Raw genomic sequence first — 26,762 nt, 5'->3', positions numbered from 1 at the left:
AGACCCTGTCTCAAAAAGACCAGAAAAATATTTTTTTAATAACTAGAAGAGCAAGATCCATGAGCTCTGCTCAGAACTCGTGTTTCTTCTGCTCTTAGTCCTCTGGCCAGCAGACCTGGAGGAGCCGTTCTCGTCATTGCCAGTGCAAACTGTCACAATCTGTGACTTTTGGCTCCCCTCTCAGCCCTGTGTTTCCAGCCAGCCTGTGACCTCTGCCTGTTGGGCTTCCATTGCCTTTCTAGCATGAAGCCAAGGTGGACCTGGGTCACATTCTTTTCTGCATGGGCTCAGGGCAGGGGTGGGAAGCATTGTACATCCAATATCCCTAGATCTGGTGGACTCTGGGTCTGCGGCTGGAACTCTCTTTCCAACTACAATGCATGCACCCACTCAGCCCTGCCCTCTGGACTCCCTGGGCACATCTGCTCTGCCACACAACTGCACACAGCATCCTGTGAGCTCCAGGCCCTCCACTCTAGGCATCCAGCCCACCAAAGGCTTTCCCCATATCCTTTCCCCAAAATGTCCCTCAGCTCTGCTTTCCTGTGCCTTGGCCTCTTCCTTGGAGGATTTTAGAGCCTCTAACCAGGTCCTGGTCATTCCTTTTGACAATCCTCAACTTTATTTTAAATGTCACATTGCAGTTTTCTATCTGGGGGTATCCTGCTTCATGAGAACAAAATTTTCCTCACCCGAACCCTGGGAGTAAGTAATGTACTTACTTCCTCTGTGAGAAGGGAGCTGGAAAAGAAATGTCAGAAGTTTCACTTAAAGGTGTTCACTGAAAGGTGAAACTAAATTTCCTAGACTCATCTCTTTTCCCCTCTCATCCCCGCACCCCCGATTCAGGGATTTCTCAGTCTCTCCATCTTCCCAACATCTTCAAACTGACACGTCTACTAGTGGAACTCAGCCGGTTAGTCAGACTTCCCTCCCATAGCCAGTAGTCCTCTTCCGCAAAAGGCAGTGGAGGGCTTTAAATAACCTTTTTCCTGTCCGATATATGTTCATTTGCTCAAACACAGAAACCTGAAGGAGTAAATCCTGCCTTGTCCTCTCCATGGGTAGGATTCTGGGGTCCTTGAACCTTTTTCTTTGTAGTGTCTTATATATGATTTGAATATTTTGTAATAAATTTATTTTATAATAAATTTTTATTATACAAGAAATTCAAACACATGTTCTCATGATGACAAAAATTCATGTAATACAAATAAAAACAGGCTTGCCCAAAATTCCTTCTACCCTCCTTACCGCTCTCCCCTGAGATAAACACTTGACATTTTTGTGTATGGAAACTTCCAGACCCCTTGGTGTGCATCCACATATAGATTTACCTGTAGAACGGAGCAGTAATATCTTAGGGAATCTATTTATATAAATGGGATTGTGTTCTTCTTATTTTTGATTACTTTCTTTTAACAAGATATTCTGTGTTGCAGACCTTTCCTGGTATAGGGGCTTCTAGAAGCATCCTGCTCTCTTTAAGAGCTGTGTGATATTCAGCACGACTCTGGTGTGGCTTATTTAATCTTTCCTCTACTGAAGGACATTTAGAGTATTTTCCTTTCCTTTGCTACTGCAAACAACGCTTTGATAAACACCCCTGTGGACTTCCCTTTGTGCGTCTTTATAAGTGTTTAGCCCAGATGGATAATGAGTTGTGGCTTCCCTAGGTAGAAGGGCACACACACTTTTAATTCGAAGAGGTGCCTCAGAATTACTTATATAACCAGAAAAGGGCACTGTCAGTAAAGGACAGGAAAAAATATGGTCCCAACTGGCCCTTGACTATCTCCCTAGCCAAGCACTGAGGAAAGGGTCCCTGGAATGGTGGTTGCCCCATGCTGCTGCTTGCTAACCTTCCCTCTCCCACAGCTCAGCCTCACTGTTTCCTTCTGCCCCGCAGATTCAGCCCTTATGAATGGTATGACGCCCATCCCTGCAACCCCGGCTCCGAGGTGGTGGAGAATAACTTCACTCTGCTCAACAGCTTCTGGTTCGGAATGGGTTCCTTGATGCAACAAGGTGTGTGTCTGCCTCTCCCAGCCTTCTCTCCTGGGAAAGGTGGCTTCTCTCTCCAGTGGGTCCTTTGGCCTCTCAGGAGGCGGCCTCAGACCCCACTGAGCCATCAGAAGGTTGAAGACACAGAGACCTTGGTGTGTACCCTCACCCCAGATCCCCACCCTGCTCCTCTGCTCTGCCTGGAGCCAGCTCAGGATCTGAAGCAGGTCAGCCACTACAACCTGTGGCATGCAAGAGATAACCCCAGCACTAAGCAGAAGGGAGAACCCTGCTTGCCAGGCTGACCCTGGTGGCTTCTCCACTGTAGAATGAAGCTACACAGAGCTGAACTGGGGATGGGGGACCCTAGAGGCAGGAAGGCGGGGCAGGAGGCACTATTGGACAGCACCATGAGGCTATAGGACTGAGTACACTAAGAGGACTCCAATAGTCGCTTGTTTGGGACTCAGTGACTACCTGGTAGTAGGCAGGGTTGACTGAGAACAGGACCTCCACCTGAGTACATCAGAGACAGGTTTCATGGAGGACAATTCTCCTCCATCCTGTAGAGGGGCCCTGGCTGACTAGCCCTATGTATGGCTTCAGCCCCTTTACAATGTCTGCAGTTGCTTAAATATCTAGGAAGCCACTGAGCAGGGTGGCTCATACCTATGCTCTCAGCACCTGGGTGAGACAGGAGGATTGCCACTATGAGTTCAAGGCAAGCAAGCCTAGGCTACAGAGTGAGACCCTGCCTAAAAATTAGGGGGTGGGGGGAAAGCCACTTGCCACCAAGCCTAATGACCCAAGTTTGATCTTCAGGACCCATATGGCAGAAGGAAAGAACCAAAAGTTGTCCATCACCCTACACACACACACACACACACACACACACACACACACACACTAAGTAAATGTAATTTTTTTAAAAAGGAAAAGAAAAAAAACCAGGAAGCAATGCACCTACTCTAATTGCAAGGCATAGATACAGAGACACATAGGGACTGGAGGGCAGGCACAGAGGGAGGGCCAGCTGGGAAAATAACCCAAGGAGAACAGTCTCCAGCCCACTGATAGGAGCCCTGTGCCTACCACCTCTGCCTATGGATTCCCAGGACCAGACACTCTTGGCCTGTGGAGTGAGGAGCAGCTAAGACTCTGTATGTGTGAGAGTGCCACTGAGGGACCTTACCAGGAGGCAGGGGAGGAGGGGTTCAAGAGACGAAGAAAACGTCCTTGTCCTTCATGCCTCTGTGTGTATCCTCAAGACCCAGCACAAGCCCTGGTCCTCAAGAGGTATCCATCAGCATATGCTAGATGAATGAGAGAACGAATGAATGAAGGAATGAATGACATTATCCTGCGTGGCTGCTGTAAGTCCTCCACTGGGCTGCAGGCACAGGGGAGAAGAAGAGGAAATAGACACCCCCCAGCACCCACCCGGAAAGACATCTCAGCCATGGACTCCAATAGCTGGAAAGTGACAGGCAGCTTTCAAGGGAAGTGCCTCCATCTGTCCCTGCTATTAACGAGCGTCCCGAAGCCTCACCTTGCTTCTTTGCCCATCATCTTTGTTCAGTGACAGTTGACAAAGACCCTGAAGCTCCCTCATTGCAGTAAAAGCTTCTCTTCTACTGCTGGCTGCTACTCAGAGCCTGGGCCCCCGATGCATTCTCTGCATGGTTTTGATTAGGAGGAGAAAAAAAAACTAGTTATGTATTTGAAAAACTCTCCCTTGAGTGACTTCTTTGAGAAATAAAAAATCATCCATATCAAAGCAGGCGCTTTCAGATTGCAGGTCCAAATATTCTAGAAAGTTCAGGAGTCACTTGCTATTTAAATCTCTTGAAAGCCGTCTAGTTAATTACTTCAGTTAGAAGGTTTCATCTGAATTGTGCTCCGCACCCAAGGTCGTGGAGGAAGAGTGATATATTTCAGCAAAGAGCTTCCAAAAATGTTGATTTTTCTCCTCCTGCCAAGTGCCACACAGCAATCTCATATTTGTATATGCTCGTATGTCTGACGCATCTCTCCTCAAATTATATCATTGCGGCATCGCAGTATTTCCATAAGGTTGGGACAGAGGAAGGACAGTTCTTCACACTTTGCAGAGTTTGGGACAGAGGAATTGTCTGGCCTAAGAGCACATAGAGAGTTGGGAGCAGGATTCACTCCAGAGATCAGAAGCTCTGCTGACCCCCACATCAGTCCACAGATAGGCATCCAAGGAGAGCCTGTGAAATGTGTGTGTGTGTGTGTGTGTGCGCACGTGCCTGAGAATATGTGTAGGGCAGTCTGGCCCAATACCAACACCAGAGCCTGGGAATGACAGACAGCTGTAGGCTGTGGACAGAGCACAGTCTGTAATGTATACCAGCTCTGATGACCTGGGCATGTTTTGAAGAGAGATTGGGAAGTCTGTGTGTGTGTGTGTGTGTGTGTGTGTGTGTGTGTGTGTGTTTGAGAACAGAGATTCTTTATTTTATTTTTTATTATTTTTATTTTATGTATATGAGTATATTGCCTATATGTGTGTGAATGCCCCATGTTGTGCAATGCCCATGGAGGTTGGAAAAGGGTGTTGTATTCCCCTGGAACTGGAGTTATGGACAGTTGTTAGCTGCCATGTGGGTGCTGAGAATCAAACCTGGGTCCTCTGTAAGAGCAGCCAGTGCTCTTAATTACTGAGCCATCTCTCCAGCCCTGAGAACAGAGATTCTTAAATACCAACCTGCATCAGAACCATGTGGAGGACTGATCACACTCACTACTCTCCATCCCTCTGACCCCATCTCTAGTTACTTACTCAGTTGGTTCTGAAATGATGGAGCCTGACAGTTTGCATTTCTATCACGTTTCCATCGATGTTGAGGGACCATACTGAGAGCTGCTAGTCTAGGGAAAGAGTCCCAGCTCTTAATGTGAGTAACAGTAGCTCGGTGACCCAGGGGACAGGAGCAGCCCTGGTCTGCATATTATAAGGCATGTCCTCCCTTCACCCAGGGTCTGAACTGATGCCCAAAGCCCTCTCTACACGCATCATCGGTGGCATCTGGTGGTTCTTTACGCTCATCATCATCTCGTCCTACACGGCCAACCTGGCTGCCTTTCTGACCGTGGAGCGCATGGAGTCACCCATCGACTCTGCCGATGACCTAGCCAAGCAGACCAAAATCGAGTATGGTGCTGTCAAGGACGGGGCCACCATGACCTTCTTTAAGGTGAGATACCCTCCTTCCCACTGCTGCACCACCTCTAGTGAGATTCCCTCCTTCCCACTGAGCTCACCCTCTTCAGACCCTTTATAGAGCAGAAGAGGAAAGGGGGAGCTCTGCCTTTCCTTCCCTCACTACTCAGAGTCCAGGACCCCCAAATCACAGGGTTCAACCCCTCCCTGTTTGGGCCTGTTCAGTGTACATAGCTACGGTGATATGAACCATGTAGATTGGTCTCAGATTCTAGAAGTTCCTGTACCTGGGGCAGGCAGTGTGAATCATCAGGGAAGGACAGACAGGAAAGGAGAGTGGACGGAGGAGGCAGGAGGAGAGGAATGGCCCAGACTCAGACAACCCTGGGGCCCGTAGATACCCTGCCCTTGACTTAAGGTCTCAGTCCATGCATCTCCAAGAGGCTAGCTAACTTTGGGGGTAGGGGAGCTGTCCACCTCTGAGAGCAGAGGGCATGACACCAAAGCATGGGGAGAGCTTGCCCTCGTAGGATGCCAGTATCTTCAGAGAAAGTCCTCGTCACTGCCCACACTACTGTTTTCACAGGTGTCTGGCCATGACTGTGTTGCTCCTCCAGCTTTGAAAGTGTTTCGCTCAGTTTCCCTGTTTTTCCCCTTCTATCATCTTGGTTGAGGTCAAGGGGACACTGGCTGACCCTGAGAAGCACTGGGTGTCAATGTGCTTCCAAATAAATACCAGTAGCTGTCAGCCCTGAGCGCTCATACTTGGCCAGGCTCTGCTTAGTGTATGGCCTTCCTTAACCTTCACAAGCCCTATGAGATTAGCGCTATAGGTATTCCAGTCCACGTGTAGAAACTGAGGCCTGAGCAGTTCAGTGGTTTATCTGAGACTCACCTCTGGCAGAGCAGGACCCCAGCCTAGCCTGCTTCTTCCCAAGGCTTACGTCTTAAACCAGTGCTGCTGGGATTTGAGAATGGTGTGTGTGTGTGTGTGTGTGTGTGTGTGTGTGTGTGTGTACGCGCATGCATGTGCACATATACTCAGGGACTGTGTTATCAGAAGGACTGATACTGGTCCCACTTTGGAGTGTCTGATTTAGGAGGTCTGAGATGGAATCAGTCTTCTAGGCTGGAGATGTAGCTCAGTTGGTAGAGTATTTGCCTAACATGCACCAAACCCTGGGTTCAATCCCCAGAGCTGCATACACAGGGTATGGTGGTACACACTTATAACCTCAGTACTTGGGAGGAAGAGGCAGAAGAATGAGAAATAAAAATTGAAAGTCATCCTCAGCTACAGAGGAAATGAGAGGCCATCCTACATGCCATGACGCCTTTCCTCAAAACAAAAATAAAAACAAAAAGGAATGTGATTTCTAACAAGTTCCCAGATGCTGCTGGAGCTGTGGCCGAGGACGCTTTGAGAAATGGTGCTCTAATTACCCCTTGGAAGCAACAAGCTTTGGGAACTGTGCCAGTGCATCCATACACTTGCTAATCAGCTGCCAGTCTGGAAGTCCAAGTATTTCCTTTTACTCAGAACCCTGGTTCCTCATCCCCAAGTTCCTTGCCTTCTGAGAGACCCCAAAAGATGGACTGAGCCCAATGGGGTCCAAGGAAAGAAAGGAAGAGGTTGGGTGGGTAATACCTCCATTCCACAGACACCAAAGTCCCAGCACTCTTCCTGGAAGCTCTGTGGCCTTCCTGAGACCTTAAGCAGCCAGCTTTGTGGTGAAGGGAAAGGAGGGAGAGGGGCTTGCCTTTGGACGTGGCTGCTGCCGCCGGAAGCTGAGCCACATTATCTGTCCTGGAGCTCACAGGATGCAGTGAGATCAAGGGGTGATGCATTTTAGGAGACTGGTGGAATTCTGTGAGTGGTAGCAAGTGTGACAGTATGTACACATGACATATAGAAATATGTATTTATGTACAAAATTCACGGGCAGTGCACAAAAGTCTGCCTGTGTGGGCACATGTAGACCTGTGCTTGGGTGTGAATGTTTGCATCTGTATGTACATGATGCATCTCTGTGATCTGAGAACATGGCTGTGTGTCTGTGAGTGCACTCAAGTACGTACCAGACTATCGTGTGTATGTGCACACAGAATGTATTTGTGTCTTATCTGCTTGAATGTCCCTCTGAGTGTGCCTGAATAAGCAGGGTGTTTGTTCACGTGCACGTGCGCGTGCACGTGTGGTGTGTGTGTGTGTGTGTGTGATGACCCATGCATGTAGGTATGTGCTTACTCATGCACCTGCCGGCTCGCTCCCTGTCCCCCGGCCACAGCCCAGCCCTTTGACTGCCAGATCCTCTCATGCATTAGGCATGAGTCGCTAAGCAGGGCTCCTGATCAAAGGGAAGAGGCATAAATAAGCCTGGTGCAGGCTCATCACAGCTGATTGGAGGCCCTTGTCTCCCGTCTCCCTCCCTCCGTGCCATGAAATGCTTGCCTTCCCAGAGCCCAGTCCCAGCTCCCCACCGAGCCTCAGCCCTCAGCATCAAGCAGCAGCTCCCTGCAGCCCCTCCATCCTCTCCCTCCTCCCCTGCAGACAGCACAGTGAAGAGGGCAGAGGAGGGACACAGATGCTGCCACCCCACCAGGACTGTGGGGTTCAAGGGCCATTATCCAAAAAGAGCAGCTGAGTGTCTCTAGGTAGGACCAACCCCACATCCATGCTCTTCTGACACCAATTAATCCTTCTCTGCCACCAGCCATTTTGTTCCAAGCTTGTGCCAGTACTTTACCTGTATTAACTGTCAGCATCTTTATAATAACCCAAGAGGTTAGATGAGTGTTAGCCACTCCATGCTACACATGATGAAAGCAAGGCTCAGAGAGGTTGATTGACTTGCGTAACAACCCACAGCTAGAAAAGTACAGTGCTGGGATCTGAGCCAAGCCTACTGTACAGCCTGTGCTGTTTGTCCTTTCGGTCTCGTTTCCCTAAGGATCTGGCCACAGTCCTCAGCAGTCTTGTGGGGAAAGCAAAGCTCTGTGGGTTGTCGATGCTGTAGATGGGGGAGGGTGGAATTGGAAGACCAGTACAGGAGGTAGTGGTGAGCATCGCAGCCAAGCAGGTGGCACCCATGAATGTCCCAAGTTTAAAGCAAGGGAACTTCATTTCTCTGGTTAGTATGTTCCTGGTTAGGCAGTACACATGGGGCTAGAGAGATGGCTCAGTCAGTAAAGAGCTTGCCGCACAAACATGAAGACCTGAGTTCGGATCCCCAGCACCTATGTAAAGCCAGGCCTGTTGGTACCTACCTGTAACTGCAGCAATGGGCAGGGACAGAGACAGGAGGCTCCTGAGAGCTCACTGACCAGCTAGTCTAGCCAATCCATGTTCAGTGAGAGACCCTGTCTCAAAAAATTAAGATGAAGATGATTGAGGAAGACACCAGATGTTGATCTCTGGCCTCCACATGCACACACACACACAAAATGGATGGATGGATAGGTGATAGATAGATAGATAGATAGATAGATAGATAGATAGATAGATAGATAGATAGATAGATAGATAGATAGATAGATAGATAGATAGATAGATAGATAGATAGATAGATAGATAGATAGATAGATAGATGATTGATAGATGATAGATAGATAGATAGATAGATAGATAATAATAATGATGATAGATAGATAGATAGGTAGATGATAGATAGATAGATAGATAGATAGATAGATAGATAGATAATGATGATAGATAGATAGGTAGATGATAGATGGACGGATGATGATAGATTGATAGATAGATAGATAGATAGATAGATAGATAGATAGATAGATAGATAGATGATAGATAGGTGATAGAGAGATAGAGCTAGATAGATAGATCCCCCCAGCTGAGAGTGGAACATGAGGGCAGGAAGAGCAGAAAGCAGGTATCAGGCTGTTAAGAGTCCCAGGCCCCTCCAAATCAGCCTGTGGCCTGCAGGGAGCTGTGTGGCTAGAGTCAGCTCCTTGATGCTAAAGAATGTTTGCTGGGAGAGTTGTCAGGGAGCAACAGCCATCACAAACAGCGTCTCCTATGTCGTCCTCCCTCTGTCTTGTAAGATAAAAATTAATTAGGAGATGAAAAAGGAGGCCTTTGAAAGCACTGTTTGGCTGTAAAAATATGTAGGCAAAATGTAAAGGAAGCTGTGGGGGAGGCGAGCGCCTTGCAGGGAAGCTGGGCAGCTTTGAAGGGAGAGGATGCTGGAAGAGCTTCTCAGGGATTCTGGCCTCTTCGAGTGGTGGGGCTGGGAGCTCAGCACAGTGGGGCTGCTAGGGAAACCCAGAAACCTCGAATGCCAGGCTCCCCAGCCTCAGACGTGGCTGAGCCCTCTGCCTTGCATAGCTTCAATTGCAGCATCTTACTTGAAAGGTGTTTGGAAGGGGCTGTCCCGCCTACTTCAGGCTCCAGCTGCACTGGAGACACTTCTCCAAGCTGGAGGGCTCAGGAGGCTGCCCAGACCTCAGCTCCCAGTGTCTCCAGCCCCTCTTCTGGCCTCTTCCACAGCCCTACCCCTGTCTTGCAGCAGAAACAGGGTAAGAGGACCAGGCAGCAGCCAGTATGGTCCAGCCTGATGCAACCGAGCACCATGCTTTAAAATCAAACAGACCAGAATGTCTTGGGTGATGTCTCTGCTGGGTGATCGTGAGCAAATCTCTCCACTTCTTCAAGCCCCAACTTGCTCACCCAAACAAAATGAATACTGATTCCTACCTTGCAACAATTTACAAAATTTAATGAGCCCCTGGACTTAGTGCTTATCCCAGTGTCAGGCCTCTCTTGCCCTGAAGTGCCTTCTTAAGGCAGGTGACTCAACCAGCGAACATACTGGCAATTAGAGATTCTCCCTTCTTCCAGGTCCCTCTGGACTGGGCCTACTGGGCTTTGTGGTAGACTTTGGCTCTTCTTATCATCACCATGTGTCTTTGTATAGAGAGAGAAGGGAGAAGGCTTGGGGTCCCTAAAATGGAAGGAGTCTAGAGAGAGCAGGCAGTGGGGCAGCAGCAGGTGTAGGCAAGGGTCAAAGATGGTGGGGAAGTCGCTAAAAATTAATAAACTCTGCAGATGTCCCTGAGCCTCAGTTTTCTCATCTATGAACTAGGTGCGATTCTGTCCTCAACTTCACAGAGTTACTGAGATGATTAACTTGGGAAATTCATGGAGAAGTACCTGGCCCAGAGTAGACAATATCATAACGTTGACTAGCCTTACTGTACTGCTACAAATTGGTGGTGCGGGCCTGACTCCCACAGGCCTGATTCTAGGGCCTACCTGTTGCTTCTTCTCATGTAGAGATTTGTTTTGTTTTTTGAGACAGGGTCTCCCTGTAGCCCCACATGGCCTGGAGCTCACTATACAGACCAGGATGGCCTCGAACTCACAGAGATCTACCTGGCTCTGCCTCCCAAATGCCAGGATTAAAGACACACACCACCAGGCCCAGCTAGAGATATTTTTTAAAGCTGACTGCCAACATCTTGAAATTCAGAGACTTTTGCATTTGGAGTATTTGTAACTCCAGCCCCATGAAAATGTGAAGGATCTGGCATCTCTGAGCTGGCGCTCCTGTCAGGCGGTAGCTGGCTCTGGTTTACAGTGTCCACCCAGCCTTCCTAAGTCATTTCCCATACTAGGGCTGATGGCTTTGCCAGCATTTGAATTTCCTACTCCTAAGAGTGTATATGCTTTCATGTGTATATGTGTATGTGCACATGTATGCCAGTACATGTATATATGTGAATATGTGTGTATATATGAGGGACGAGTGCATGTGTGTGTGGCGGGGCGGGGGGAGAGCCTGTGCATGTGCAGGCGTACCTCATATGGTCTTCCTTAGGCACCAGCCACCTCTTTTTGAGACAAGATCTCTTGCTGGCCTGACCTCTCCAAACAGTATAGGCTGGCTGGCCAGTGAACCCCAGGGAGCCACCTGTCCTTGACTCTCTAGTGCTAGGATTACAGGTACGCCCACCACACCCAGCTTTTTTAAGTGCAGGTTCTGGGGCTGAAACTCCCAAGCACTTTACCAGCTGAGCCAACTCCCTAGCCTCTTATCCCTAAGTATTACGTCATTTATTTTTCCATAACCGCTCTGCATCGTGAAGATTATTTCTGTTTCTAAATAGGAAAATTGGGCTTAAAAGATAATTAAGGAGCCAGAGCAGCAATGGTGCCAGCCATACACAGAGCCTTGGGGTCATGTTAATAAGTGCCCCTATGTGCTTCCTTGCTGTTTATGATAGCAAGGAAGTAAGTGGCCTTAAAAGCCCCCATTTTATAGACAGGGAGGGTGAGGCTCAGAGATGTGAGGTCACAAAATGAACTAGCATTTGAACCCAAGTAGGTATGACACCAGGGTCAGTGCATTGGAACTGACCCTCCTATGACCCCTGCCTGCAGCCCTCACCTCCAGGCTTGCTTTGCAGGAGCAGCTGCAGTCCCTCAAGGGAACCTGAAGAACAGGTGCAGACGTTGGGGCTTTGGGGGCTCTGACAGCAGGCAGAGGCAGGGCGCTCAGAGAGGCCTCCTAGTGCCTACAGAAATAATCCACGAGAAGTGATTAACTGCTCAGGGATGTGGATCCAATAAGGCCAGACTCTCCATCCTGGGATAGTAAGCTAATTAATCTGGGAAAAGGTCTCCTCTCCAGGATAGAAAATACTCAAAGTCTCGCACGGCATCACAGCAGCCGCCTCTCAGCACATGTTCCCTGCAATTCAGCTCCCTTAGAAGCTGATGGATATGTATTTATGTCTGCATATATAGGCCTATACATTCTTTTGAACAGAAATGTTAAATTCTCAAGATTAAGTATCTTCAGTTGGGGAAAATCAATTTACTTCTTTGAGGAGGCTAGACTTGAAAGCAGTGAGTCTAAAACTTCCTTTCTTGCCAATTTTTCTGATAAAAAAAAAAAAAAAAACAGCCTCATACTGGCAGATCGCCCTGTGTTGGCTGCTCCAAATGATTCTATTAATTGATTTGGGTGACTGGCCCTGCAGTAATCCTTATTAAGGTTCCCACCAGAGCCAGGACAGGCAGGATGACGTGAGAGCCATCAGTATATGGGACTCCACTCCCCAAGGAGGCGACTGCAACTCAGGCTGGTGATTGGGAGAGGGGAGCTTGGGCCTCTGGTGATGAGGCCCACCGAGACAGGGCAAGACTTTGCTTCTTTCTATGGTGGACATGCTGGGGAAGGAGGGGGGCAGGGGTTGCGGGATTGTGTTCCAGAATCACTGGACTGTGCTCAAGGACAAAATGTAATGGTAACAGAGATATGAGATGGTGTAATCGACAATGGGCCCAAGATCTAGGCCAAGGACAGTGAGAGACATCCAAGGAAGCAGGTTGCAGACTCATGTGACACCAGGCCAATAGAGGACATGAGTTTAGGGCACCAGAGCTGGAGGGTGGAATTCTTGAAATGTATGTCACAGCTAGCTACAGCTTATTGTCACTTCTCATCTTAGCTGGCCCATGCTCTCTGGTGTCCTTCCCTGTTTCTCAGTCCACTGGTGGTCTTCAAAATCCCTCTGCCTTGATACCTTCTCTGGCCTCACCTGAAATCATTGGCTCTCTCTATGGAACTGTATTCTGGAAAAAGCATCTCTGTTGGCACCAAGCAGAGGCCTGTAGAGGGAAGGAATGGGCAAGTGAAAGTGGATTCGGAAGACAAAGGGGTTCTGATCTCATTCAGAGGCACGAGGAGTAAGGCTCCGAGAGTGGTCAATTGGTTACTTTGCCAAGAATTAGGAGTTATGGGTGACTGCATGGAGAGTGAGTAGATGAGTGAGAAGGAGAAGAGGTGGGTGAATGGGTGAAAGATGGGGAAGAGGATGTGTGGACATATGTTGCAAGAACAGATGGATAAAGAGGTTGCAGGTTAAGCGAATAGTGGGATAGTTGGATGAATGATCTAGCAGGGATTGGGAGCATGAAGAGAAGAGAGAGGGATCAATGCATGGACAGATGAATCAGGTGGATATGTGTGTGGATGGATTAACAGGTAGATGGACTAATGTGTGCGTAGATGAGCAGATAGATGGATGCATGTGTAGATAGATGCATGCATGGATTAACAGTGGATCAACTAACAGGAGGTTATAAAAGAGCCTTGGGCATCTCATTCAGCCCTGATTCCCAATTACGTAGAAAAGGAAGAATTTGGAAAGCAGGAGTGGAATGCATCTGAAGAGCTGGAGTCTGAGGGGAGAACAGCATTTAGGTCAGGGTAACCAGAATGTAAGCATGTCTGGAAACATGTGTATCTGGCAAGGCAGAGATGGTTGGACTTGGATAATTTGGTTATAAGAAGAGTTGGAGTTCATGATTATCTGTAAAAACAGCTCTATCAGGAACAGTTACAGCTCTCGGGAGCATGTAGGCGAGAGTATATTCGTTATCTACTGCATAATGAATTGCCCAAACTTTGTGTCTTAAAACAACATCTGTTGCTTGGCAATTTGTGGTCAGGAATCCAGCAGAGCCTCAAGAGTCTTCTTCTGGGGCTCCTCGGAAGGCTGCGATCCAGCTGTCAGCCAAAACTGCAGGCACTCTAAGGCATGGCTTCTAAGTGCACGGGGTATGCGCAGCCTCAGTTCCTCTCGTGCTGTTGGGCCGATTAAGAACTTTTGTATTTCAGTGAGTATTGGCCAGACACTGTCTTCTGTCTCTTGCCTTGGGGAACTCTTCCTAAGGCAATTTCCACCATGGCAGCACCTCCCTCAGGGGAGATGAGAGAGAGAGAGAGAGAGAGAGAGAGAGAGAGAGAGAGAGAGAGAGAACAGGAAGATGAAACACCATCTCTTGTCACTCAGAAGTAGCGTTCCATCACTTCCAGGGGTCGATCCAAAAGCAAGTCAGGAGGTCCAGCCCACACTGAAGAGGAGGAGGTTGAACAACAGTATGACTGCTGGAAAATGGGGAGGGGATGTCATCGGGAGCCATGCAGAGCTCAGGGAGGAAGTGTGCCAAGCAGGAAGAGGGGCTGAAAGAGCTGGCAGAGAATCTGCATATCAGAAATTATCCGGAAAATGAGAAACATCTGGGGCACCAGAGAAGCTGGAGATGAGAATCTTCTTTAAGGGGAGAGGAGCTGGTGGGGGAGGGCACTTGGAGATGAACTGAGGTGGAAGGAAGGCTGGAAGGTGGCTAGCTGTAGAGCCGGCTAGGCAGAAGGAGCATAGCTGTGAAGGTGGAACAGCCAGTGAGCAGGGACAGCTGCAAACAGGAATAGCTGTGTGAGGCCCAGAGAACCCAGGCCTCAGAGCCTCCATGTCTTTGAAGCAAGAGAGTTCGCAGGCGGGGGAGTGGCTGGTCTGTGAAAGGCCCCCTGCCCTGTGGCCCTCAGCTGATGCCCTCTCAGATGGAGCTCCAAAGGCTCCTTGTCTACTGTGGCACTCCCTATTGCACTAGTGGCCGGATCACCCTGGGGGAGTGCTGTGGACTTTGCACACATTCTTCCTAGGCTCCTTGCCCTCTCCTGGCAAGCATGGCCTTGCCCTTCCCCCAAGGCCTGTACCAGCCTGTAAGAGTGCACCCATGTTGTCACATGCACCAGAGCTGGGCTGGGTGCCAATCAAACAGGCTGACATCACAAAAAGCCACAACCATACTCGGAAACTACAGATACAATGGGGCCCAAAAACCACCTGCTCCCTTGGGACCAACTAGGGCAGGGCTGATCCCTGTAGGGAACAGACAGGGCAGCTAGCAGGCGCTAAGTTCTCAGGGTGGCTCATGAACACCCTGCACACCCAGGCTTTAAGGAACACTCAGCCCCAGCCCGCCTCTTTCCTGACCCCAGTGATTTCCCTGAGTCTCCCTGAGGCAGACACAGCAACCCATTCACCAGGCCTGTACATCACAACCAGCCAAGTTCCTCTGGCCCCAGGCTTGGAGGAGCCACACACCCCTGTTCCAGGCCTCACCTTTCTCTCCATCTGCAATTCCCACCCTGCCTCTCTCAGTACTAAGAACAAGCTAGAACCCAGGTTTTAAGTCTGCCCTGGCACACAGTATAAAGAAGGGATCAACTTTACCTGAGGTGAAAATGGGGAGCCCAGGCCCACTCAGCTTTTCCCTCATAGGTGCCCCCTAGTGGTTCCTGAAATGCAGTGCATCTGTGTGGGTAAGAACATGGATTATTGCTGGAGGGCCTGGGGGTTCGCCTAGCTCTGTCATTTAGTATCTGGATAGCCTTAGACAAATTACTTTCTTTTTTAAAGCAGTACTTCAACTTCCCCATCTATAAAATGGGATTAATAATCCCTACCTTCTGTAATTGCTACGAGGAATGGATGGGTTAACACAGCTAAGGCCCTTAGAATAAGACCTCTACATGCTAATTGGTTAACAAATGTTAGAGAAAATCCATTTCAAAGAAGTCAGGCTGATGGCTGAGACTGCAACTTAATTGGTAGAGTGCCTGCCTGGCATTCATGAAGCCTGGTTCCATCCCATCACCACATACCTGTAATTCCAGCACTGGGAAAGGCAGAAAGATCAGAAGTTTAAGGTCCGGGTTGAAGAGATGTCTCAGAGGTTAGGTGCACTGGCTGCTCTTGCAGAAGATCCTGTTTGCTCCCAGCATTCACATGGCAGCTAACAACTGTCTGTTATTCCAGTCCCAGGGGATCTGACATCCTCTTCTGGCCTCCGTGGGCATTGCATGCAATGGTGCACTTAGATATAGGCAAGCAAAATATTCATATGCATAAAAGAAAAATAAAATAAAAACAAGTATAAGATCATCCTCAGCTACATAAGGAGTTTGAGGCCAGCCTGAGCAATGTCTCAAACAATAAAATAAAATAAAATAAAAATAAAGTAAAATTCCAACGGCCATTTATGCCATGGTAAAAAGCCAGGGTTACCAGGAAATGGGCCCAAGTCTGAATCTCAGCTTTGGTACCCTGCAGCTGAACACATTGGCCCCTCCCTTCCCAGAGCCTCACACCCACATAATGGGTCCCCCTGTTGCAGAACATACACAGAGCTCAGTGACTGGAGCCCTATGTGCTGAGGTGGTCCCCATGCAACTGAGCATAGTCTCGGGGAGGGAGGATTTCCTAACTTCAGTGTACACTTCCCCTTCTCCCTCCTGGCTCAGAAATCCAAGATTTCCACCTTTGAGAAGATGTGGGCCTTCATGAGCAGCAAGCCCTCAGCACTGGTGAAAAACAATGAGGAGGGTATCCAGCGGACACTCACGGCCGACTACGCGCTGCTCATGGAATCTACCACCATCGAGTATGTCACACAGAGGAACTGCAACCTCACCCAGATCGGTGGCCTCATCGACTCCAAGGGTTACGGCATTGGCACACCCATGGGTGAGCTGGACTCAAAGAGGTGCAGTGTGAAAAGAGGGTCACAAGTCCCCCACCTCCACCCACACTCACTCACATGGACCCCAGGCTCATTCCACCAAACCTGAGAAGGTAGTATTTCCTCAGCCAGAAGCAGAGGGAGGGAGCCATGTTCCTAGTGCGGTCAGCCATGACCCAGAGCAGTGAGAGCTGGGGCAACCTCCCTTCACTCTACACCTGCTGATGCTGCCCATGTACACAAGGCCTCCGAAGGCCTCAGAACCCACATTCAGTGAGCAAGGCCTCCCCATAAGACAGACACCTTACCTAGACTTGAGTAGGGGCCTTGGTCTCCGAAGGCCTCAGAACCCACATTCAGTGAGCAAGGCCTCCCCATAAGACACCTTACCTGTACTTGAGTAGGGGCCTTGGCGACAGCTCGTCTGGTAAGCAGCACCTACTGATTGCCCCCTGTCCCCTCCGCAGGCTCCCCCTACCGGGACAAGATCACCATCGCCATCCTGCAGTTGCAGGAAGAAGACAAGCTGCATATCATGAAGGAGAAGTGGTGGCGGGGCAGCGGGTGCCCCGAGGAAGAGAACAAAGAAGCCAGCGCACTGGGCATCCAGAAGATTGGCGGTATCTTCATCGTCCTGGCTGCAGGCCTGGTCCTGTCTGTGTTGGTAGCAGTGGGCGAGTTTGTGTACAAGCTCCGCAAGACAGCAGAGCGGGAGCAGGTGAGCCCCTGGCTGGGCTGCGCTGGAAGGAGAAGAGGAGGCAAGGGCATTACTGTGCTGGTTTCATCGTCCTAAAGACCGTGTACTCTGTCCGTGTCATCTCACCCTCCTGACAACCACCCTGCATCCAGTCCACCGGGATCCCACCAGCTCTCTGTCCTCACCGAACATGTCCTCCCACCACCATCGCTCTACCCTATCCCAGGCCAGGCAGCCATCACTGCTGCCCAAACTGTGTCCCAGCCTCCCAGCCTCCATGCCTTCTACACCAGCCTCTCTTTGCCCTTCCCCTCTGCCACTGATAGACCCCACAGCAGCCAGTACCCCCATTTCAAACTTAATTCAAACCATGTCAGCTCCCTTCCTAACCCCCCCAGGGTAATTATTGAAGCTGGGTGGTGGTGGCACAGGGGTTCATTATGCTGTTCTCTCTACTTCTGCGTATATTGGGGAATTTCCATAATGGAAAGTTTAAAAAAGAAAAGTTCCAAGGGCTGGCCTGAGCATATGGATGGTGGAGCTTGTCTCTCCCGGCCTGATTAATTCAAGCATGGTCGAGTAGGGGCTCTGGGTCCCCCTGGCAAATTAGAAGCACAGGGAGAGTTTTAAGTGCTAATACCCTGGCCTTACTCCCAGAGACTGTTTTAATTGGTCCATGGTGGAGCCTGGCTCTAGAGTTTGCAGAAGGCCCACGGGCTGATTTAAGCGTGCACCTGAGCTGAGAGCCTCTGGGCTGAGGTATCACCTTTCCCAGAGATGTTCAAAGGCATCCATGGCTGGCAGGAGTCTGCCAGTGGGTCATGTGTGGAGGGCCTGTTACTCTCAGCAACTGATAGACCCATCAAAATGAGCTGAGGTTGTTTAACAACCAGCAAGTCTAAGTCAGCCAAGCAAAGGGAGAAATGACCCTGTGCGTGTGTGCCAGTGCAGAGAGAAGTCTGAACAGGTACATTCCTGGATGTAACCCCACCGGAAGTGGGGGTCTTTAAAGCTGGTCATTGATTTTGATCAGTCATTGCCTACTTCCCTAAAAAAAAAAAACACCCAGTGGAAGTCGTCAGAGATGTGGATGGTTTTATTCACAAGGATGTTTGTCCAAGTAGGAATCACAACATGATGCACTGGAGAAATGCCTAAATATTTGACTGACAGTGGTTAAAAATTACAATACGTTAGGGGCTGGAAGGATGGCCCAGCAGTTAGGAAGAGTTCACTTCCCATCACCCACAATGCAGCTTACAACCATCTGTGATTCTAGTTCCAGGGGATCCGACACCCTCTTCTGGCTTCTGAGGGCATTGCATGGCATGGATGCACTTACATGCAGGCAAAACACATAAAATAAAAATAAACAATTATTTAAAATTATAATACATTAAAAGAGAACAGCCACCAGGTTCTCCAGGAATTCCTGTTAAGATTGATCTAAGCTCTAAATTTCACTAAAAAGCCTAAAGGACCTGGTCCTGGCCTACCTCTTAGACCTGCTCTTTCCTGTCCTCCCCTGACTTATGCTGCCCATACATGCCTCCTTTGTAGTCCATGACACTTAAGTGTGCTTCTGTCTCAGGACCTTTGCACATGCTGTCTCACCTACCTGGAAGGCTCTGCCTGCAGTATACCCTGTTCTTGGCACCATCTGTTCATATAGCTTTCAGCTAACTTGTTACCTCCCTAAATAGCCTTTCCTGCCTGCTCTCATTCGCAGCCCCTCTTTATCCCGTTTGGTGGCTTTATTCTCTTGATCATAGTCATCAGTGTCTGAGATGTATCACTTGTTCACATGCTCATTATCTGTTCCCATCCCATTATTAGACCCCAGCTCCCTGAAGCCTGGGGCCTCACCTGTCTTCGCCACTGTTCTGTGCCTAACACCTAACTTGTTGCCTTACGTATAGGAAATCCTTGCAGGAAGACAGGCTGAAGAGAGGTGGTTTTCTACATAGAGCAGGAAAGGGGGCACTGCGGCTTGCAAGGCCACAGGAAGAAGGCCTTTGCTCCTCAGCACCCTATGATCTGTACACGCCACTCCTTGCTAGCTGAGTTGGGCCGGCAGCCTGTCCCACTGTGTGCCATGGCTCCGGTGGTTGACCTCAGGAGCTACCACCATCAGATACCTATGAGAATGCTACACTCTTGCAGCCCCTCCAGCTACCTGCAGGGACCTTGGTCAGAAGAACTCTAAGGACCTGTCCACCAGTTACCCACCTTAAAAGTGGGCTGGACCCCTGAGCAGGAGGCAGTGATTCTGCCCCTTGGTTGGATGACACATCAGGACATGCTCCCTACATATTCCTCAAGAGCTTCTGCAACCCTGACCCAGGCCAGGCCTAGCACTAGGGGTTGGGCTTATATGAGCAAAACCTTAGTGTCTATGGGAGAAACCCCAACAGGTAAGGCAGAGCCCCTCATACTCTACCTGCATGCCCATGTGGCCTCACCTGTGAAATAAGGAGATGATATCCCCTGCCCTTCACCTTGGTTTCCAGGGAACTCTACAGTCATCTTGCTGGGGCCTAAGAGGTAGGCAAGGTGCAGGTGCCAAAGGCCCAGGTGGCTTTAGTGCTGAGTGGGGAGGGGGTGGAAGAGAGGAACCTGTCTCACTCTGTGCTTTGCTGTCTTCCCCCTCCCCCAGCGTTCCTTCTGCAGCACAGTGGCCGACGAGATCCGCTTCTCCCTCACCTGCCAGCGTCGTCTCAAACACAAGCCACAGCCTCCCATGATGGTCAAGACGGATGCTGTCATCAACATGCACACCTTCAACGACCGCCGGCTTCCGGGCAAGGACAGCATGAGCTGCAGCACCTCACTAGCCCCTGTCTTCCCCTAAGCACCAGTGCGGTGGGGACTTCAGATCTGGTCCGTGCAGAAGAAAGCAAAGGAGACCCAAAGGGACATCCTCATCTCATGCTGACCTGGGGACAGAGCTGCTGCCTGCATCCAGCTGTGAACCCTCAGTCCTTACCTACTGGGAAACCAGCAGGATCCAGGCCAGCTGCTTGGGCTTCATCTCCTCTTGTCTCTTCTATGGCTTTCTAAAGCTGCAAAGGCCAGGGGAAGCACATACCCCTCAGGCTCCACTCACCACACTTCTCCTCTGCTCCAGAGCCAAGGTTTTCTGTCATGGCCCTGCAGAGGCCCCAGAACACAGGAGATGGCTCTTATATTCCCCTCCTTTCCCACAAGCCCAGGCCTCCTAGCACATGACCATGAGAGTAGAGACTCCAACCCTGGGCACCTGAAGAATGTTCTAGTCAGGCTGATAGTGGAGCCCAGGGGCCGCTGTCCATACACCTGGGTGGAAGCAAGGCTTTAGCCCTTGGGAACTATTCACCGGGGCCTGGTCTGCTTTGCTTGGCTTCACTCATCGCAGTCCCTTGACAGCGTGGAAAGCACTGTGGAAAGGAGGAGTTTGGTATGGGAAAAGAGAATGCATAGATGGTGGCCACCATCTTGGATTGTTGTGGGTGATGTCCCAACAGCTCCCCTGCAACTAAAAAGTCTCCAGAAATTTAAGTGAGCAAATTCTTCTTCACTTCTGGCCAAAGGAGAGAGGGCACACCCTACCACCAAATCCCTCACAAAAGATGCCCAAAGATTTGGTTGACATCAGAAGACCAACAGAAGATGTGGATTTCATGAAAATATCACAGGCCCTTGAGCCATTAGACCGCGTAAGGGAACTGGCATTTGGGACCCTGGGGTCTCTACCATCTACTCATCAGCAACTCCATATTCCTGCCCAGTTGAACTTGGCCTTCCTCTGTCATCCTGGAAAGAGAAGAGTGGCCTCAGTTGAAGTGCAAGTCAACCCATGCCTCTCCAAAAGAGGAATCAGTGTCTCACCTCACAGACTAACTTTGGGGTAGGTGGGAAAAGCCAGAGAGGGTCCAAACAACATCTGGAGCTGTCCAACCTAAAGATCCCTCGAGAGAAAGCATTCAGGGGCAGGACAGGAGAGCCTCAGAGACCCCCCCCCCCCCGGGGTGGGAAGGGAAGCTGCCTCCTAGGAAATTAACCAAAGACACAACACAGAGACACAAGGCCATCGTGGCCCTTGATCTCTTACCTGGAGCAGCTATGGTCTAGGAAGGCTTGCAGGAGACCACAAAGTAGAATTCAGTGAGGAGCCAGCCAAGGGGGTGGTCAGATGACCTGTGGCTTCCAGCTCTAGAGGTTTGGAATTGTAAGAAAGTGAGACTCGAGGGGTTAGGCACAAGTGTCCTTACAGAGAATGACCAGGCCAGGAGGCCTCCTGTGGCTAAGGGTGGAGGCCAGTCTCTGAGCAGGGACCAGAGCTGGACATTCGGGGTGTAGAACTACAAGACACGAGCCACCCCCTCCTCCCCTCTCCTGGTGCTGCCAGTGGGGGAGGGCAGACTCTGATGAGTGACATCTGGATCTCAAGAGCCTTCTCAGTAGGGGTGAAGGAACCACAGCCAAGCAGGAGACCCCAGTGGGCACATGTGATGAATTCCGTCTTGCCAGCACCCCAGATTACAGCAGCTCTGGCTGTCTGTCTACACTGGATGGAGGAGGGAGGAGATGGCTAGACATGCAGCCAAGCCCAGTGCATGGAATGATAGGAAAAGTCATGCCAGCAGGAGGTAGGGGTGTTCGTGTATGTTTGTTTTTATATTTGTGTTTCAGGGGCTGGAGGTCAAGGACAGACATGGACATATAACATAGTCCATAGCAGGCAATAATAGACTGTGTGTGTGTGTGTGTGTGTGTGTGTAAGAGAGGGGGGGAGAAAGAGAGAGAGATGAGAGGGAGAGAGAGAGAGAGAGAGAGAGAGAGAGAGAGAGAGAGAGAACATGAGTGAAATGGGGAAGGAGACCACTCTGGACCAGCAGCAGAACCCTATCTATATAAAAACAGGAGAAGCCATGTCTCAATGGGGTTCTGGTGAGTACATGAATGAATGCAGGTGTACATAAGAGAGTGTGTGTTTGCATGAGTGTGTATGTGAGTCTGTGTGCTGAATGGCAGAGGATGGAGTAGGCAGGATACAACCTGCAGTGTAGCCAAATACATGTAAAAGGAGAAGCCATGTCATCAGGGGGTCCAATGTGAGTCTGTGCACATGTGTGCAAGCTTGTGTGCCCCCCCAGACAGCAGGAGGAGGGCAAACCAAACTGCCATGTCCCATGGGTGGATGTATGCTGTACTAAAGGAGTCATGTGGAAATGGAGTTTGTGAGTGTGTGTGTGTGTGTGTGTGTGTGTGTACACTCATGCCCATGTGTGTGCAGACTGCACCTATGGTCTAGCTTACATCACACTTAGAGGTGGCCAAGCATCAGTAAGTTAGGATGCCAGGGTTTGTTTGCACACCTGTCAAGGAAGGGATCATTTGTCTCAGCTTTCCCAAGACTCTGTGGGAAAGTGCACAGGGAGATAGCCAAGCGGGGTAAAGTCCTTCTGGGGCTCACAACTGGTGACCCCTTTGCTATATGCAGAGTGTCCTGTTGAAAGGAAAAATATTTTCTTATTTTCTGTGTGTTTTATTTCCAATCCCTGCTAACAAGATTCCACTGAAATCATTCCCTGATCTGTTCTCACTCACCGTGGGCATTAACCACTGTCTTAATATTGTTCAATACAATTTTATAGCACACGCCCACATCTATGCTCATGTCACACGTGTGCTTTGTACATGACACTACAGATGTGTCATGTTCTTCTGAGGCTATGCACATATGTAGATTACAATGGGGGGCGGGAGGAGAGGGGAAGGGTCAGTGGGAAGGTTTTTCATAAATGGAATGAAGAATGATGGGTGACTATACTGGGATTGTTTTTAGACTCCTACACAGAAGAGGGGTGGCATGCTACAGTATCCCCCCCTTCTGCTCGAGCCTTATATCCAGAGGTGTGGCTAATGCTCACCCTTTGGCCAGTGTCCTGTGTTTGTCCTAGAGACCAGCCCAGTGCCAAGCACCCTGGAGATCACTCTGCCTGGCTGAGCTGTGTTTCTCCCAGGGTACTGAAGGTGGCGCATCACCTGTGAGGAGGAATGGAGTGAGGGAACCAGCAGGGGTGTGACCTCAGCGAGGCAGATCATTCAAGTGAAGACCTACCCCCACCCTGTCAGGGGAACAGACACACACAGAGCTGGGGCTGGGGTACACACACAGAGGCACTGAGGGGTGATTGGGTAGCACAAAGGCTGGTTTGGATGGGGTCAATCAGACATACCTGAGCAGGTGCCTGGCTGGCTGGCTGGCTGATCCTATGGGCCAGCCCTAAATGAAGAAGTACCCCACTCCACTTGTTGGCCTGAGCTCCACTTGCACATACTAGCCTTGAGGCTGTTGTCCCAGGAGCCTTCTTCTGTCTCTCCCTAGCCCTGCTTCCTGTCTTTCTGCTATGGACAGACGAAACTCTGAGCATTCTGTGGATGCTCAGATGGGGCCAGTGAGTTGGACTTGAAATCTGAGGGATGGGAAGCCACTCCTCATCCTGGACTGAGTCTCAGCTGGAAGAGCACTTCCAGGTTCCTACACTTGTAGCCTGGGATCAGGGAGGAGTGAACAGTTAAACACCACATGAGAGAGCAGAAGTCAGATCAGGCCCATGTCCACCAAAAAGGACCATAGGCCTCTTTCCTGCCTTCCTTTGGGTCCAGGGAGAGCTGAGGGTGGGGTGCAGCTGCTACTTCATGCCACCTGAGGTCATCCTGCATCCCCAAAGCCGTTTCCTGTTGCAGGCACCAGCACCTGAACAGGACAAACAGCCCACTTCTGGAATCATCCTTCTGGGATGCCCATCTGGAAGGGGCCTTATGTCATGGACAAACAACTGTGTAGATTTAACATCTGGGGATCACCCAATCCGGTGGGCAGATGCAAGAATCAGGCTCAGTTCTGTGGACAGGTTTCTGGATAAGACACATCTGGAAGTCCCAAGTTGGGGTTGGAAGTGCACGGGTTGGAAGTGCACATCTGGAATAGGCCCAGCCACTTGCTACAGTAGAAGGGGCCTTGCCCCCTGTCTTCATGCCCTGGAGTTAAAATTTTAGAGTTGAGGTGTGTATGAAATCACAGAACTGTTTTAGGTAGAAGGCTGATGTTCTGTACTATATATATATATATGAATGTAAAATATATATGCTGTATATATATGCACAGTGTATATATGACCCATATCCCCTGTGTACACAACCCTTTCCTGCACGTCTGCACATGGAGTATACAGAACCTAGCCAGTATGGGTGGGGACCCAGTGAGAGATGGGGACCCAGTGAGAGATGGGGACTGCAGCAGCAAGGTCAGGTGTAAGTCATACAGCCCATGGGAACAGGACAGGCCCTATCAATATCAGTACTCCTGAGCACGACAGAGGACAGAAGAGTGTGGAACTGGCAAGTGGTCACGGGTGGGCATCTCCATCTGGGAATCTAAGGCAGGACAGGTGGGTGTGTCTGGGGAATAAGACCATACCAGTCCTTGGAAAGCCAATGTGACATTCTAGTCCCAGGGCAATTGCTAGGAGAAGGAGGACCAGGAAAGAGGAGGCTGTTCCCCACCCGCTCTTATCCCTGCCTGCAGAGTTGCTGGTGGGTGTCAGGCAGAGGATTGTGGGTGGCAAAGGCCTTACGTATGCAAGCTCTCACAGCTCATTGCTAGAGCAAGCACCTTCTGAAGAGAAAGGCCCGAGGGCATTGTTGGCATGCCCATGGAGTATCCTGATGTCCTAGTTATGGATCCAGCTCTCATTCTCCTACTTCTAAAACAGAGGCCTTCAAATCACCCCACAGTTTGTCTGTTTTACTTTTACAGATCAAAACTCTGAGGCCTCCCAGTAGGAGGAAGAGTCATAGGTGCAGTCAAATGCCAACCAAGAGTCTGCCCTAGCCCAGACCCAGGGACTAGCTGTCAGGGAGCCATCAAGGAGCCAGAGAGGCAAGGTGGGAGATGAGAGGCAAGAAGGCAGTTCCTGTCCTTGCCCAGCCCCATGCTGTCTGCCCACCCCTCTCCCTGCTCCTTCCCCAATAGGGCAGCAAGCAGAGAGCCACAGACCTCTGTCCCTGCCTTGCCTGGATCTGTCTGTTGATGGCAATTTGAGCCCTTCAGCCCCTTCCTGGATCCTGGCATCTCTGGAGCATGCAGGGGAGAGGAGACCTAGACTTTGCTTCTGTTTGGTCTGCAGCCTGCTGTCTGCTTCAGCCCCAGCCCTCAGGCCATCAGCACTTAAATGCCAGACCAGCTTCTGTGGCCCTGGCCAAGCGCATCTCAATCCAGCCACTGAGGAGAGTCCCATTCTGGCTCCACAGAGACCAGAGGCTCCAAGGGCCCTCATACCACTGTGCTCCAAAACCCCAGCCCACCCCTGCCTGGGCCGACTTCCTGGCTGGGTCTCTGTGATGGGGACCTCAGTTCCCAGCCCCTGGGCTGAACCCCCAGACAGCACCATGGGCCTCCAAAAGCCCTGGCCTGTCCCACCACCCAGACCAGAGTGCCTGGATGCCCCCCACTCCTACTCAACACAGTTCCCACATGCTGGTCTCTGGGCCATTCAGGGGGTGCCCTTTGTGGACATGCAGAATTTCTATGAATATAGTTTTTTGTAAACATTTTGTAACAATTTGGGTTTCATAGTAACTGTGTTACTTGCCAATCATTCTAGGCTGATGTAAATACATTTCCAAACAAATCTGATTATTTTCCTTTTTAAGACACTGTGATATATCAAAGTGCACAGTTTGCTGTATGAAGTAATATGGTTTTAAATTTTAAATAAAGAATGTTTTTAGAAAATAGTTCCCTCTTGAGGTATGTTTTCTGTTTCTTCAGAACAGAGGTGATGGGTAGTTCATGTTAGTCATCTAACTCCCAGAGATGATTGTGCCCAGGTTCGGAGACCCTGTACTGGGCAGGTGGCTACCTCCAGCTAAGACGACTGGTTCTGTTTCAGGTATCAAGGCCATAGTGTTGCCTTGAGACTGTCTGACCTCTGTCTCCTCTCTCAGGCATGCCAAAGTCATCATCTTCACAGGCTCTGAGGAGCTTCTGTGTCCTTAGATGACCCTGGCCCTTTGGTCACAGTCAGTAAGGTCAGGTGTCTATCTCATCCCAGAGTGGCCAGTCAGATCTTGCACGAGTCTTTTCCAGCTGGAAAGGAGAAGTCCCTGTTGGCTATTCTAGAGATGTTCAGGGTGATCACTTTAAGCAGGCAGAATTGAATGCCACTGGAAGAAAGCAAGGTCAGTCATCCTGGCTCTCCAGGAATGGCTTCTGGAAAGATACAGAACTAGCCCACCATGGGGGTCACTTCCTTCCATAAAGCCGGCACAAGATCCAGGAGGGAGAAACACACCCTGGAGTTGCAATCCAAGCTTCTAGAAGTCTTAATGGAGTAACTTATCAGCCTAGCCCCTATCATAATTGTGTCTCATTGTCCAGGAAGCTGGAGATGGTTAGTGGAGGGATACTGCTAAATCCCCAGGTTCCCATGACAGAATAACCCAAATGGGAACAGGAAGGGGGCCTCTGCATCCCTCTGCCTCTCAGTCTCATG

The 26,762-nt window shown here is 49.9% G+C and overlaps 1 protein-coding gene across 1 annotated transcript in view; it reads left to right on the top strand.

Annotated features, from left to right (window-relative positions):
* The window catches only part of Grik3 (glutamate ionotropic receptor kainate type subunit 3), a 232,720-nt gene extending 206,787 nt beyond the window's left edge, over positions 1-25,933 (top strand). The window contains exons 12-16 of the mRNA XM_008850200.3: positions 1,910-2,028; positions 5,008-5,225; positions 16,306-16,528; positions 16,991-17,241; positions 19,877-25,933. Coding sequence (XP_008848422.1) covers positions 1,910-2,028; positions 5,008-5,225; positions 16,306-16,528; positions 16,991-17,241; positions 19,877-20,071 — 1,006 coding nt within the window. The 3' untranslated portion in view covers positions 20,072-25,933. The remainder of the gene's footprint in view (positions 1-1,909; positions 2,029-5,007; positions 5,226-16,305; positions 16,529-16,990; positions 17,242-19,876) is intronic.
* The last annotated feature ends 829 nt before the right edge of the window (positions 25,934-26,762 follow it).

The sequence above is a fragment of the Nannospalax galili genome, unplaced genomic scaffold (genome assembly GCF_000622305.1).
Source record: "Nannospalax galili isolate Female #2095 unplaced genomic scaffold, S.galili_v1.0 scaffold944, whole genome shotgun sequence".
In the NCBI taxonomy this organism is placed as follows: Eukaryota; Metazoa; Chordata; class Mammalia; order Rodentia; family Spalacidae; genus Nannospalax; species Nannospalax galili.
This window is presented reverse-complemented; position numbering and strand designations above follow the sequence as displayed.